At 41.8% G+C, this 15,838-nt stretch overlaps 1 protein-coding gene across 4 annotated transcripts in view; it reads left to right on the top strand.

The window, feature by feature from the left end:
• The first annotated feature begins 2,519 nt into the window (after nucleotides 1-2,519).
• The window catches only part of CDC14B (cell division cycle 14B), a 58,089-nt gene continuing 44,770 nt past the window's right edge, over nucleotides 2,520-15,838 (top strand). For 2 of the 4 annotated variants that reach the window (XM_060762056.2, XM_060762055.2), the window contains exon 1: nucleotides 2,521-3,088. In XM_060762056.2, the coding sequence (XP_060618039.2) occupies nucleotides 2,641-3,088 (448 nt within the window). In that variant the 5' untranslated portion in view covers nucleotides 2,521-2,640. Of the gene's footprint in view, nucleotides 3,089-15,838 lie in introns of all 4 variants that reach the window. The other 2 variants (XM_060762057.2, XM_060762054.2) reach the window with 2 other exon arrangements.

The following is a 15,838-nucleotide window of genomic DNA, read 5'->3' as shown; positions in this document are numbered from 1 at the left end:
TAATATTGTCCAGGAAGATTATGGACCGTGGCAGGAAGATGATATATCTGTGTTATCTGCTTAAAAAAGGGATCCCTGTGGTAACAAGGGTAGATCCCATGTCAATGGAGCAAGTGGTGAATCCACTCTGTTTAAGTCCTAATCATCATCATCATCATCATCATCATCATCTGCAAAGACTCTGGCACAAGCCAGTAAAGGTGGTTTCAGTGGTGATCGGCACACCGGGTGCAGTGCCTAAAGACCTTGGCGTGCACTTAAATACAATTGGCACTGACAAAATTACCATCTGTCAGCTGCAAAAGGCCACCACCACATTATTCGCCGATACATCACACAGTCCTAGACATTTTGGAAGTGTTAATAATAATAATAATGATAACAACAACAACAACAATAACAATAATAATGTAGTATTAAATAATATTAAAAGTCCACCCTACTCGGATCTGCATGCATTATTCGCCAATACATCACACAGTCTTAGACACTTGGAAAGTGTCCGATGTGTGATCCAATACAACAGCCAGCATAGTGATCTTATTTGCTGTGTACTAATCTTGTTGTGTTTCAAATAATAATAACTGCATTCTTGTATCCCACCACCATCTCCCCAAAGGGACTCGGGGAGGCTTACACAGAGCACAAGGTGCCTAAAAACAAAACATAAAATAAACACAGTACAAAATACAATAAGTAAAACACATACGCATATAAAACATCAACTAAGACTCAATAAAACTGGGCTCATCAACCAATGGCACAATCTGCTGTAAACATGGTCAGGCTGTAAACAATAGAACAAGGGAATGGGATAGTGCAGAGCTGTAGCAATAGAGTGAGGGGATGGAATAAAGTGCAGGCTGCATAACTGTTGTGCAGAACAACTAGGGACTAGCCGTTCTCAAAAGCTTGTTTGAATAGCCACATCTTCAAGGGACAGAGGAGGTTCAGCAGCTTGGATGGTTTGTTTAATATTCAGGGCAGAGCAAATTCACTGCCATATTGAAATAGGGCTTGTCAGTAGGCACATTGTCAGATGTCATTTGAGCATCACAAAAAAAGACTTGGCTCAATCAGCACTACAAACCTGAGCATTTGATATTTTAATGTTTGTCTTCATACAGAGCTGATTGGCATTCACCTCCCGGCATTTATTTCCCAACATTGTTTTCTTCTTACCTGGATTCACTTTCCATTTCTTAATCGTCATCCAATCCATTATTGGCTTCAGGTACATTTGTCAATTTGGTAGAAGAGAAAAATAGAGGCATGATTCTCTATGTTATCTAACAGAGCAGAAAGCTTAGGCATCCCTGAAGAATTTCACGGCACAAATGCCATGGCAGAGTCATGCCCGCCTCAGGCCTGGAACTGAGCTAATAGGAACTGATCCATTGGAACATAATGCCAGAGAGAACCAATCTAGAAAAATACTATGCAGAGTTAAGTCAGTCATACATCAGTGTGAAACAGCTGCCTCGGGTAGCAACTTCTGGATGTCTTGAAAGAGAGTAGTAAATGGTTGTTTAATGGATTAAAATGGGGAGGGGTTTGCAAAAGAAAAGGAGACTGGGATTTTTCATCACATGTGCCAAAACAATGTGTTGCCCAGTTAGGTGTTAAATGAGCTTTGCATAATATATATGGATGCTATTTAGTCTCCTTGTGGAGAGAAAAAGTGGAGTATAAATAAATATAAATATAATAATAATAATAATAATAATAATAATTGCATGACTCAAGAAGAGGAGAAATCAGATTTACTTGCATCAATGGTATCAAAACCCACTCATAGATCCATGAGTCATTCTTCTCCTATTTACCTGGTACAGAGTAACTGCCAGATATAGCAGAGCCTACTGTCTCCTGCCACAAGGTTTGTGTGGACATAATTCCCTCTACAGGCACACAGTTGTAGAATGAGGCCAAAATTATATGGCATCTTTATTCAAACTCAAATGCTGTAATGCTCTTTAACTACTACTATTCACTTTTCAGCATAATCACCAGACAATTGGATACATTTCTGCCAACGATGAAGAAGTTTTCTGAAGCCATCACAGTAGAAGTTGACACTGTTTCTGCAACCCATCATGCACAGATCTTCCGATAGCCAAGCAAAGTAATAATGTGACCCATACCAGGTGACAGCCAAATTGAGGAAAAACAACAGGAAAAAATCAGCTGCTATCAAGACTTCAAAATCGAACTGCAAAGGCTCTGGCATAAACCAGTACAGGTGGTCCCAGTGGGGACCCCTAAAGAAGGACAATGATATGTTGCATGTTCATGAGTAGGCAAACCAGACACTCTCCACATCAACACTGACAAAAAAAACAGCAAGAAATACTGTTTACCCACAAGCAGAAAGACATTACATATATTAGAAACCAATACTTTCTCGTTACTTTATTTTCCAGATCATCAGACTGGGCCACAGCAACGCGTGGCAGGGGACAGCTAGTGTTATATAAAGCGGGATAGACAGTCTTCGAAGTGCGTAGGCGGGGCCTCTAAAGGCCTGCGTCACAATCCCGACGGTGGGAACCCCTCCGGTCTTCTTTTCTGAATTCTCCTGTGACATCAGCCCCGGGGGCAGAGAGAGGGGCTATTGTGACGTCACGCGGCCGGGGCCCAATGGGAGGCGGGCGGGAGGGAGACCGAGTCCGAACGGCGGCGGCGGCGGCGAGGAGGAGGCGAGGGCGGGGCGGCGCTGGTCCCCCGCCTTCTTGTTGTCGCTGCTGCTGCTGCTGCTGCTGCTCCCCGCCTTCGCCCCGGTTGAACCCCGGCCACGGGAAGCGGGGAGGCGGAGGCGGCGGGGATGAGCCCGGGCGCTCGGCTTTGGCAGCAGCAGCGGCAGCCTCCTCCTCCTCCTCCGCTGCCGCCATGAAGCGGAAGACCTCGGCGGAGGGTCGGAGGCACTCCGCCCCGGCCACCCTGCCGCCCGTCGCGCCCCTGCCGCCGGTCAAGAAGTCCCGGCGCTCGCTCTCGGCGCTGGACGAAGTGCTGGAGAGGGAGGAGGAGAAGGAGGAGGAGGAGGAAGGGGCCAAGCCCCTCCGGAAGGAGGTCCTCCTCCAGATCACCGGTGAGTCCGCCCCCTTCGCAGGCTGAGAGAGTGCGGCTCGGACAAGGTCGTCCAGTGGGCCTCCAGGCGCTGGTCACCCACCCTAGGTGGAAATCACCAGCCCCTGCTGCCACCCCAGTCCTTGATGTTTTGTGCATCTACACCAGGCATGGGCCAACTTGGGCCCTCCAGGTGTTTGGGACTTCAACTCCCACCATTCCTAACAACCTCAGGCCCCTTCCTTTCCCCCCTCAGCTTAAGGGCGAAAGGAAAGGTCCTGAGGCTGTGAGGAATGGTGGGAGTTGAAGTCCCAAACACCTGGAGGGCCCAAGTTTCCCAACGCCTGATCTACAGTGCTTGGAATCACAGGGGTTGTAGCCCTCCAAGGTCTTTTCTCTGCCTCTGTCCAAGAGTTCTTGATGCCTTCTCAAACTTACAACTCCCCTGAAGTCATAGCACTGAGCCATGGCAGGGAAAGTGGTCTCAAACTGCATCCATTCTGCAGTGTACATGCCCCCTTTCTGGCCCAAACCTTGCAGGCCTCATTTGCACTGACCATTTAGAATCCTAGAGTTGGAAGAGACCTCGTGGGCCATCCAGTCCAACCCCCTGCCTAGAAGCAGGACAATCACATTAAAAGCACCCCTGACAGATGGCCATCCAGCCTCTGTTTAAGTATTTTCTTATGTCCTACCTGAACCCACCTCAGTGAATGGTGGGGAAAGCAGCACAGGTACATTCGCTAAGATCAAAAATGAAAATGAGCACTGTTCGATTAAGTCCTCTTATAAATGGTTAATAATATAATTTAATATTAAAATAATAATAAAACTTTATTTATATTCCACCCTATCTCCCCAGAGAGACTTGGGGCAGATTCCAAACATAAAAGGCAGACATTTGATGCCTGAACATAATAACAATACACCCATAATATACACCCATAGTGACAATGACAATATACCCATAATAATGAAAATTGACAACTCAACATATAGAAACAAATTATGATTAAACAACTTAAACAAATAAATAAATAATGCTGCCTGCTATATCAGACATGAAACAAAACATCAATCAGAAGCGTCAGCTTCCTAGTTCCTTGGGGGCAAATACATAGATCACTGCTCAAGATGTCTCTTGAGTTGGTGGGGCAAACAGGACACAGATACGGATGGCAGCTATTAATCAGAGGTATATAGGAGCCCCCGGTGGAGCAGTGGGTTAAACTCTTGTGCCAGCAGGACTTAAGACCAACAGGTTGCAGGTTCGAATTCGGGGAGAGCACGGACGAACTCCCTCTATCAGATCCAGCTCCTCATGCGGGGGCATGAGAGAAGCCTCCCACAAGGATGGTAACACATCAAAACATCCGGGCGTCCCTGGGCAACGTCCTTGCAGATGGCCAATTATCTCACACCAGAAGCAACTTGCAGTTTTCTCAAGTTGCTCCTGACGCACACAAAAAAAATCAGAGGTATAATGGTAATATTACCATCTCCTCCTCCTCCTCCCCCTCATGAGCCAGTGAGCAAAGGTACAGTCTTGAGCTGTTTCTTGAAGGCGGGGAGGGAGGGGGCCATCTTTCACTTCTTAGTAAGGGAGTTCCAGAAGTGGGGGGCGGCCACGGAGAAGGCCCTTTCTCTCGTTCCCACCAGCCACACTATGTAATCATCTGTACAGTGAGACCACTCTCTTCAGTGCCAGTTTGAATCTGATTTTAAGTATAGGTGTGTCCTTGTTAGGTGATGGTTGTTGATATTGTTGGAAGTGATGCCTCAGTCTAAAGCTTTGCGGTGAAAGCTGGATTAAAATGGAAATAGCTGCTCAGAGGAGAAATGTCTAATCCCCAGGATCATGCATCCATCTGAATAGTGTGCAGGTTTGTTTGGTTTGTTTTTAATTTAGAGGATGGAAAAATAAAAAGTCAGGTTTTGTGGTTAGTCCCAACTCAAATTGAGTCGGGGGAGTGGATAGCACTTATATAAACTTTATTGATGTGGGTCTGGAACTAGATGTTAGGCTCAGTTCCAGATCCAACAGTTCCCTTCTGCGACTTCTGTTTCACCTTTATGTGTAATCTGGATGATCAGACCAGAAAATGGAATCCTTTGCCTCTTTGAGGTTGCTTGGAAGGTCCCTTCTTTCCTCACCATTGTAATCGTTGCTTCTCCAGAATTGATAGGGCAGTGTGGGGAAGAGTGGCTCTTTTTATTGTCTGCTCCTTGTTTTCCTGACTAGTGTTCCTGCAAGAATCTTTCTATGACTCCCTGTATGTGTATATTTGTTGTTGTTGTGTGCCTTCAAGTCATTTCTACTTTATAGAAACCCTAAGATGGCCCTATCATGGCAAGGTTCGTTCAAAAAGAAATATACCTTTCCTTCTCTCTGAGGTTGAGAGAGTGTGACTTGCCCAAGGCCACCAAGTGAGTTTCCATGGCTGAGTGGGGATTTGAATTATGGTTTCCAGAGTCGATGTCCAACACCTGAATCAGTATAGCACACCACAATGGCATATAATGGCTCCCTCTGTGTATATGTATGGATATATGTGTCGTGTGTGCATTTGTCTGTCTGTCTGTCTCATATATACATATACATACATACATACATACATACATACATACATAGGTTGATGACCAGCACCAAAAAATGAACAAACTATCATATTCAATACTGGGTTTTAACTTTGCTTTTGACAGTGTTTCTTAATACCTAAGTGTGTGTGTGTGTGTGTGTGTGTGTGTGCATGCGTGCGTGCGTGCGTGCATGTGTATGAATGATTGTATGCCTTTAGCAGGACCCGCCCAATTTGTTTGTTTTGGACAGTGCTACACTGGGGATGCTGTTCAAATAACTGAATAACAACAGCAGCAGTACTAGCAACTCAATATTCTCTGGACATAAAAAAACAAAACAAAAGAAACACCACTATTGTTTTGCCAGTTGTTTCTTGCTATTGAGTTTATTGCTGGCGTTGTGACTGAAAATACTGAATCACCATTCATAGTGGTAGTTCCAGACATCGGATGAGTATGAGCACTGTAAACACTGCTATTTTGCAGTTACTGGCCTTTAGTATATAGGTGTTTTCATTTTGTAAATTAGAACACACTCTCAACCTCTGCATTTTTACAGATGTAAATATTTTACTGTGTTTGTACATTGAAAATAACAATACATTGCCACACAATACAGAAAAGAATGATACATGTAGCTAATGTTCTGAGGGGTCAGGCTAACACTCTGATAGGATAATTTAATTGCTCAAAAGGATGGGGTATATGTGTGTACAAAACTCAACTGAAATGTATGTGGCTTTTAACAAATCATTGGTTTTTGACCTACCTTTGGGTTTTTTTAAAAAAAAATCCATTGTGTGTGCACTAGAGTAATATTTCTAGCTGATTTGCTAAACTACCTAGCATGATAGATTACTTCAGAAAAACAGTTTGAATTAAAACTTTAGGTGAAAAGAACTCACATTGTCTCAATTCAAAACTAGTGCTTATGTCAATAATTGTAGGGCAATAGATGTATGCTGTAAACCCAGGGGTGTCAAACTCATTTTCATGGAGGTCCACAACAACCTTATGGTTGCCTTCAAAGGGCCACAAAATCCATGGACATAGAATCTGTGGGTACAGAGAGCCAACTATATTTTTTTACATAGGGGTTGGTGCTCTTTAGTTTTTACCCTATCTGGGTCCCCAAATATCATTGAATGACAACTACCATCACTTATGGGAATAGCCACATTTTACCAATTTTATTTAATAGTGTTGGGAATCTAAGCTATTGTTGTTGTTGTTCATTCGTTCAGTCGTCTCCGACTCTTCGTGACCTCATGGACCAGCCCACGCCAGAGCTCCCTGTCGGTCGTCACCACCCCCAGCTCCTTCAAGGTCAGTCCAGTCACTTCAAGGATGCCATCCATCCATCTTGCCCTTGGTCGGCCCCTCTTCCTTTTGCCTTCCACTTTCCCCAGCATAATTGTCTTCTCTAGGCTTTCCTGTCTCCTCATGATGTGGCCAAAGTACTTCAACTTTGTCTCTAGTATCTTTCCCTCCAGTGAGCAGTCGGGCTTTATTTCCTGGAGGATGGACTGGTTGGATCTTCTCGCAGTCCAAGGCACCCTCAGAACTATGTTGTGATCTAAGCTATTAGGTTCAAAAAATAACTCTCAGTTGGTGCGATTCCACCATAAATATAGCAGAGTGCTAGAAGCAAACTTCATAACCAGCACAAACTTACATGTGATAAGCATCCATTCAACAGGATAGCATAAGATTGCAGAGTCACAACTTTAGATTCAAAATATTTATTGAAGTCAAAAGACATCCATTTTAGATAGAAAAAGACTTGGAGCTAACTTGCTTACTAAAACTCATATTCTACAAAAGGTAAAAAGTCAAAAATATCCATGCAGTTACATTTTTCCTAGAGAGAACCCAACAAATAGAGGTTGCTTTTGTTAATTTTATATGTTTGGTTCTATGTAAATGTGTTATTGATTTTATATGTTGATGTATTGCATTTTATGTATTGCATGACACCATCATGTGCTATTTTGTAAGCCACCCCAAGTCCCTATGGGAGATGGTGATGAGGTATAAATAAAGTATTATATCTATACTGTTCCAGCCCAGCTTACTTGTCCGAACCCATCTCCCTCTACGTCCCACCTTGGACTTTAAGATAGTCCGGAGATACCCTGCTCTTGGTCCTGTCTTCGCAAATGTGTTTGGTGGGGACAAGAGACAGGGCCTTCTCGGTGGTGCCCCCCCCCTCTGGAACACCCTCCCCAGCGAGATTAGGTCAGTTCCATCCCTCCTCTCCTTCAGGAAGAAGCTTAAATCATGGTTCTGAGGCCAGGCATTTGGGGAGCAGGCTTGATAGTGATTGCAATGTTTATGTGAACTGCCAATGAACAGGTTCTGACAAAGTCTTGGGACACTGAATTGGATTGGATTTGGCTAAATGGTTGTTAATGGTTTTAAAATTGATTTTAACTTAATGGTTTTTATTTAATGTGCTATGTTGTGATAGATTGTGTATGTATTCTGTATGTGTTGGCATTGAATTGTTGCCATTGTAAGCTACCCTGAGTCCCCCTTCTGTAGTTGAGAAGGATGGGGTACAAATGTTGGAAATAGGCAAATAAATAAATAAAGAATCTGCTATATGGACTGGGGATAATGGAAATTGCAGCCCCAATAGTACTTCTGGCTCTGAGGTTGAGGAAAGGCTAAATGGCACTTTAAAGTCAGATCTCATGTCCACAAGCTTTATATCTAAACCAAACCCCACACTCCTGACTAAACAAAATAAACTACAGCCTTCCAATGTTCCTGCATCCCAGCTCCCATCAGCTCTAGTTATGATGTCTAATGATGAGAAGGAACACCGGAGTTGTAGTCCAGCACCCAGAGGGCCACATAAAAATGACCCGGTGAGCTGCGTTCAGCCCGCAGGCCTTGAGTTTGACACATATGTTATAAATGGATGTGCTAGGAGACGGGGGGGGGGGGGGGGGGGCAGTCTTACCACAAATCCTAGCTTTGACTGTATCTGCTTTTTACTTTGATCCCACAACTTTGTGGGCATGCCAGCTTCAAAACAGAAACAAATATTTCCATCCCTGTATCCTGGTAGATGAATAAAAAAGTTTCCTTCTGCAAAAGTGGCTCTCTGTTTTTTCTAGATATTCCCTATTTATTTTATTTATTTATTTGGTATGCTTGTATACCGCTAATATCTCAGCCTGTGCGGCGACTCATTGCGGTTTACAACATGTTAAAATATACAATTCATTTAAGCATATAAAATTAAAATTAAAATACATACAAAAAACATACACAGTATTGGGCCACCAATACAGATCGGGACATCTCATAGTTAAAATCATCATCCAATTCGTTATCTTGATTGCTAATCCATGGTCAGATAAAACATCACATCGAAGGTCAATTGAAGACTTGCTCAAACATCCAGGTTTTTAGTTTTTTCCTAAATGCCATTAGCGAGGTGGCTGATCTTAATTCAGTAGGGAGGGCATTCCAAAGCCGGGGGGCCACCACAGAAAAGGCCCTATCTCTCGTTCCCACGAGCCGCACCTGTGAAGCAGGTGGGATAGAGAGAAGGGCTTCTCCTGAAGATCTAAGGGTCCTGGTGGGCTGATAGGCCGAGATACGTTCGGATAGGTATGTAGGGCCAGAACCGTTTAGGGCTTTAACCGTTTAATTCTATAAATATAATTCTATAATTCTCCCATTCCCTCCACCAAGTCATACACCCTTTTCAGAAGCAACTGAGGAGATTATAGGGATGCAGAAACAAGGAGAGCTTGGAAAAACTTTGTTCTGGGTCTAGGTTTATGTTTCAAATTGTCTGGATCTAGCTCATTAAGTGATTATTAAGAAGGTTTAAGTTGCAAGTGTTATTTCAGTCTTAGTTTAGAAGTTAGTAATTGTTGTACATGTGTACTGAGAAAGCAGATTTTAAAACTGGTCCCCTGTCTGTAGCCCCTGATGGTGCAATGGGTTAATCCTTTGTGCCGGCAGGGCTGCTGACCAAATGGTCGTCAGTTTGAATCCAGGGAGCGGGGTGAGCTTCCATCTGTCAGCTCCAGTTTCTCATGCAGGGACATGAGAGAAGTATCCCAACTCTCACACCAGAAATGACTTGCAGTTTCTCAAGTTGCTCCTGACATGGAAAAAAAAGTCATTCTTCATCATGAAGGCTTACGGGCTGCATAACTACAGATTTAGAGATATTTTCCTGGTTATAAGCCAAAATGTTTTCATTTTTCTAGAAAAATATTGGCTGGAATCTTGAGTGAAATCTGTGTTTTAATTTCACTGCATTTCTTTGTTAGAAGTTAGTACCTACCAGTCTATTTGACATCTTTCCTGTTTTCTGCTAGGATAGGGATTCAAGGCAGCCCACAATAATAGGTTTTGAATCTTTTCCTATGATTTCCATTTTGATGGTGAAACTTACAGATCCATGCTTTTTCCACATGCCAGAGTTGCCGGTAATGCAGCGAATCAGCCTTCCCTCTTTCTTTCTGTTTGCTCTTCACACATGCTCTATTAGTGATCCTGGAGGCAGCTGCTTTGTGCATGTAAGCACAAATAGCTACAATAAGGTCACCTAGAATTGGAATCCCATTCTTCTCCAGATCATGCTTTACTGCATTGTTTACTACAGGCCCACTACTGTAACCCAACACTGAGAGTCTGTATTTCTCCATCTCTTCTTCACCATCATTCCAATACCAATGCTGCAGAAACAACAACAACAACAACAAACAGAAACACAGCTCCACGGCAATTTGACAAATGAGACTCTTTTATTGTTTTAATTATTGTTTTATTGCTTATGGATATATGGTTCTAATTTGATTTATGTTTAATTGTAGTGTATAATTGTAATTCTTTGTACTGGCATTGAATTTTGCCATTACTTATGTGTAAACCGCTTTGAGTCCCCTCGGGGTGAGAAAAGTGGCATAGAAATACTGTAAATAAATAAGGGGATCAGGCTGAGCTCCTATAACAGTGTTTTGTAAAATTGAGTTTCTTTGTCAGAGGTTTTATTAACTTATATATGTCTTTAATGCTGAGGCTTAGATAAGCAAATTCTACTCAGCTAAGCTGGGATGGAGGTAGCGTTTTCAATTCTGTATAAATCTAGAAATGTTAGTCAGAAATTTGTAGCAGAATGAAAATTATGCATAGTTTATGTCTTTCCCAATCCACACACTGTCTTGCTAGAGAAAAGATATGCCACACAGATTATCAGTAAAGAATAAGACTGATAATCTGTTTGCTCTTTGTTATTCAGAGCAACATATATACAGTAATGGGAACAGTTACATTGTCTCACACAACATCCTTTGAGAGAGATTCAAATGGTGGTGTCCATGTGAAAGATCTTCTTCCAGCAGCCCTGAAGCAGAAATACTGTCTTGGCAAGCTCCTGCGCTGAAAACCAAAACATGTAACTGTTGCCAAAACTCCCAGGCTCAGCTAGTTTCTGGGCCGAGCTCAGCCAATCAGCTTTGTGCTTTGAATTTTTAGTTAACACACTCACCAGCTGATTTTTACATGCTCCAACAAAATTTAAGCCAAAAAAACTGGGCCAGCTTATCCATGGTCCAATGTGAATATTTTACCTCAACTCTTATTTTAAAAACAGCTACCACCTTCTCTGAGCAGAGTGCCAAAAGTGAGATAGTCATCTATCCCAGAAGAACCTGAAAGAAGCAGCAATCCCCTCTACTTTCCACCAGGATGTTGCTTCTGGCCTTTTTGAATGCCTTGGCAGGGAAATAATGCTGGCAGCCCATGAGGTTGGTCCTCAGCATTGGTGCTTTCCCCTCTCTGCAAAATGACCTCTATTTATCTATACATCATATTAGAATCCCTAATTTTGGTCCCCAAACTTTCACTTATACATGAGGTCAACTTATACGTAAGTATATACAAGTAGCTTACTCATCGTCTTGTGCACAATGGAGAGGGAATACAACCTTTCTCATTTGTTTCCCTCATCCTTTGGAATTTTTCAGTAAGCTGCCAGTCTGTGAAAACATGTATCAGGGAGCTTAGGGTTGCTTCATCTGTTACATGTTTAGAGTTCTTGGATCAAATATGCTAAAAATATATGTGCAGAGGTTAAAGACTTGCAGCAAAACATTTCCACCTGTTGCACTCAGAAGCTAGGTTGGCATCCTCCCTGATTGCATTTTGCCATATGACAAAGATGTTCTTGCTCAGCCAGCAATTTGCTTTTGAAGTTTTAGACAATGTTTTGTTTGATTTTTTTTTAGTATTCTATCATTTCAACACTGTTCTGTAATTGTCTTTAATATTAATTTTAACTGCTGTTACTAGAATGTGGAATCTAAGCCTTTCTATACATAAATAAATAGGTTCGAGGATCAGATATTGTTCTCATTAGAACATATTATATTGCTAGTGCTGCCACAGACAATATCAACAGATGTCCCCGCAGCCTAGGCAGCTGTTACATTGCACAACAAATGTAGATACAAGATGGAAAATGATAATAACAAGTAGCCTTTGTGCAGTATATTTCAAGTGCCCAAATGTCTTATGTTCTCTCCAGAAGCCATGCACGTGAGGCCAATAATATCCCCATGATATGGATGTGTTGATTTGACAATTGCAACTCTATACCAGTAACTCTGGGGGAAGGATTGGAGCCCGCCCCCTTGAATACTATCTCAAGGGCATTTAAAACTGAAGTGCCCTTTGACTGCTACAGAGTTGGCTTTTGTGTTGGCTCCTTGCCTGGGGAGAATTAATAAGTCATTATAAAGGGCTTTTCAGATCATGGGTCTTGCTCAATTTGGCTTATGTAAAATATTTTTAGTTGGGTTCAAAGCGATTCACAGGACAGCATGGAGATTCAGATGATATGCAGAAAGCTAGTGGCAGAAGAGAGGTTCTCTGAGCTCTCTGTTTTTATAATGGGGTTTTCACTTGGCCACGATCAGGGTACAGTGATAGTCCCCATTCTAGTGCAAGAAAACAAGAATTAAATGAGCCGAGGGTCAGTGGTGTAGATTAAGATGGCTGGTAGTGGATGTATCATTTATCTATATCTAGAAATATCTAGGCCCAGATATAAGATAACATTAGATGTGCCCTAGACCTCACCAGACCAGTTTCCAGTACTGACTGGCATTTTGTCCTAAGGAGCATCCTTTACTGATCAAAGTATATCCATCTGATTTGAGGTGGGACCACAGGCCATTCATGGCACAGTGATAAGCTTGTCTCTTGGAGGTCATGATTTGGGAACTTCATCTTACAATAGAATTTAGAAACTTTACCCAAGTGTTATTACACTGCAAAACCCACCATTCTTTGCTGTTGGCTTTCTGTCTAGGATCAATGGTAGCTAGGAGTCCAACTCACATGAATTGCTGAAGTTTGTCCCTGCTTTATAGGAAGCCATCAGAGAGCAAATAAGATCAGTTTCGTGAAATTGTTGGAGAATTTCCCATTGCAATTTTTAAATGAAGTGAACTGTAGGGTTTTCTGGAAATGTGAGTAAGGGAAATATTTTGATGTGTTGTATCTGATGGGGCTTTTTACACTATCATGAGACTCCTTGAGAGCTTACATGCAAGACAAGCAATGGCATTAAAGAGATTGTATCTACACTTGCATGTCAGCTGCAGAAGTCAGTAACTCTTTTACCTAAGAAGATGAGCTAAAAAAGCCTTTTATCATCTGAAGACTGTTTTGCTGTTATATCCCCAAAATAAACAAAGCCCAGTCCTGTGCATGGTAAAATCAAAAATGGATCCTAGATGTTCATTGGGTTATACTCATGGATAAGTGTTCATCGGCCTGAGTCTGATTTAATCTAGTCACTATACATTTCCTCTTTTATTCCTTAATATAAAGTGATCCATAATGCAAGGGATGTGTGTGTCTGTTCTGATTACTGCAAAGCTTGCTCATGACACACATTAGCCACTCTCTAACAGCAGCTCTTGCTCTGTAAATATTGACAACTGATTTATGAAAGTGCTGAAGACTTGAGAGGTGCAGAGACAATAGCAGGAACTCTCTCTTAATATTTACTGAAGTTAAAGAACTTTCAGGAACAGATGTGGAATGGAAAAACGCTTTACTTTTTTTATTGACTTAGTATTTATTATAGTCCAAGAGCTGACAGAATAAGCAATCAGAATCCTAAATTCAGCTAGTGAAAGGAAGGGAGGCTACATCATCCCAGTGAAAGTGTTGTTCTTTTCATCTGTGACCTGAGTGAACTTTGTAACTCCTGACCTGGATAGGGAAAGGTGGCCATTTTTATGGGTCACAGATCCAAGCTCCAATATTTCCCTAGGTGATCCACTACAAACAGAAGGCATAGTGTCAGCCCAAGACCCGGAGTATGTATTGCAGTGTGCTAGGTCTAGAGATTGGGGAAAAAATAATCACCCAGAGTACCTAGTGGCCATGAAATTTCTGGAAAATGTGGTCCAAAAAAGTAACTTTTCTGAGCTCTGGACCTCAATGCTGAGTCACTCTGCATTTGGAAACTCATGGAAGACTAAGGTTGTTCTGGGCTATAATAATGTCCATGCCTAGTTGAAGATAAATGCAGAATTGTTATCTTTCTGACATTATAACTCAACTCAACATGTCATTCTCTTCCTTTTTTTCACCATTTTGACCCAGTCCCCTATAAGTGGGAGAAATATTGACAAAAGGGGCAAATCTAAAACATTTATAGCCTCTGGTTTCTATTTCTCTGTTTGACTTCTTCTGCAAAATATACATGTTCCTGGCACACAGTATGTTCCTTGTAACACCCCCTTTCTAAGCCATACCACCATCATATCATTGTCTCTTGGAGAACAGAAAGATTGCATTTAGCCTATGCAAAAAATGATCTAGCCTTTGCAGTTAATTTGAGCCATTGCAGACATATCTATGACATTAAAGTTTTTTAAAAAATTAAATTAAAATGAAATCAATTCTTTTAAAAAATGAAATCAATTCTTTTTAAAAAATGAAAATAGGTGTGGTAAAGAACTACAAAAATCCTCAGCCATGAGCATTGATTACACCACTACCACACCCTAAAATTAGCTTCTTAAACATGTTATTCCCTGATTCAAATCACTACACATTTAACAATTGTTTAGCAGGAAGAGAGCTTGCATAAACTATTAAATGCATAGCATTTTCTTTATAATGATAGGGTTTTGATAACATTATGCTGAATGAGGCGGGAAAGACTGGGAACTCTTCATAGTTTCCTGACATCCCAAAGTGAAGTGAACTCAATAAGTTCTTAACTCATAATGTTTCCTTTAGTTACACTGTTTTCTACCTGAGAGGTCCCTGAAAGCTGAGCTACAGTGTAGTTTGAAAAAGAGAAAAAATAATGCTACATACACAAATCAACTCAATAATGTGAAGATATCTGTGTTGTCTTCCGGGCACTGTATCACTGCCTATATTTTTTAGTCTTTAAGATGCCATTTGGGGGGGGGGGGGGGGTCTGGAGTGACTTGAGAAACTGCAAGTTGCTTCTGATGTTAGAGATTTGGCCATCTGCAAGGACATTGCCCAGGGGATGCCTGGATGTTTTACCATCCTGTGGAAGGCTTCGCTCATGTCCCTGCATGAGGAACTGGAGCTGACAGAGGGAGCTCAACCCACTTTCCCCAGATTCAAACATCTGACCTATTGGTCAGCAATCCTGCTCCCACAAGAGTTTCACCCATTGTGCCACCAAGGTCTCCCTGTTCAATGTGATGAAAGGGTATTTTAAATGCTTTGTCACATGTTGAGGTCACCTTTTGCCACATGCATTTCTTTGTATAGTAGTTATACCATTCTCGCCAGTGTTTACAGGCAATCTTTAGCCTGAGTTGATAACAAGAGGGCAAAATAAATATACTAGAAACCTGTTATACTTTTGATGATAAAGAGGCAATTCATACATTGTATTTTCCAGTTTTGGAGGTATGCCTGTATGAAGTTCCCTTCTGAGCAGCTTGCCTGTATTATAAAGATGAAGGTCTCCTTTATCTCTTTCCATACTTCTTCTTGTCATGTTGGTAAGAGCCACAAAAGGAAGTCTGCTTCATGGGACAACAGTCTGCTTTTGAAAGCTGTAATGGCCAGATAACAGAGTGTTCAACAACTGTTATAATCTCAAGTAAGACCTGGGTGCCTTTAGCAAATCTCCCTTCTAATTTCCCTCTCATTC

This window comes from Anolis sagrei, chromosome 2, assembly GCF_037176765.1.
Source record: "Anolis sagrei isolate rAnoSag1 chromosome 2, rAnoSag1.mat, whole genome shotgun sequence".
Classification (NCBI taxonomy): Eukaryota; Metazoa; Chordata; class Lepidosauria; order Squamata; family Dactyloidae; genus Anolis; species Anolis sagrei.
The sequence above is the reverse complement of the archived record's forward strand: the minus strand, read 5'-3'. Positions and strand labels throughout refer to the sequence as shown.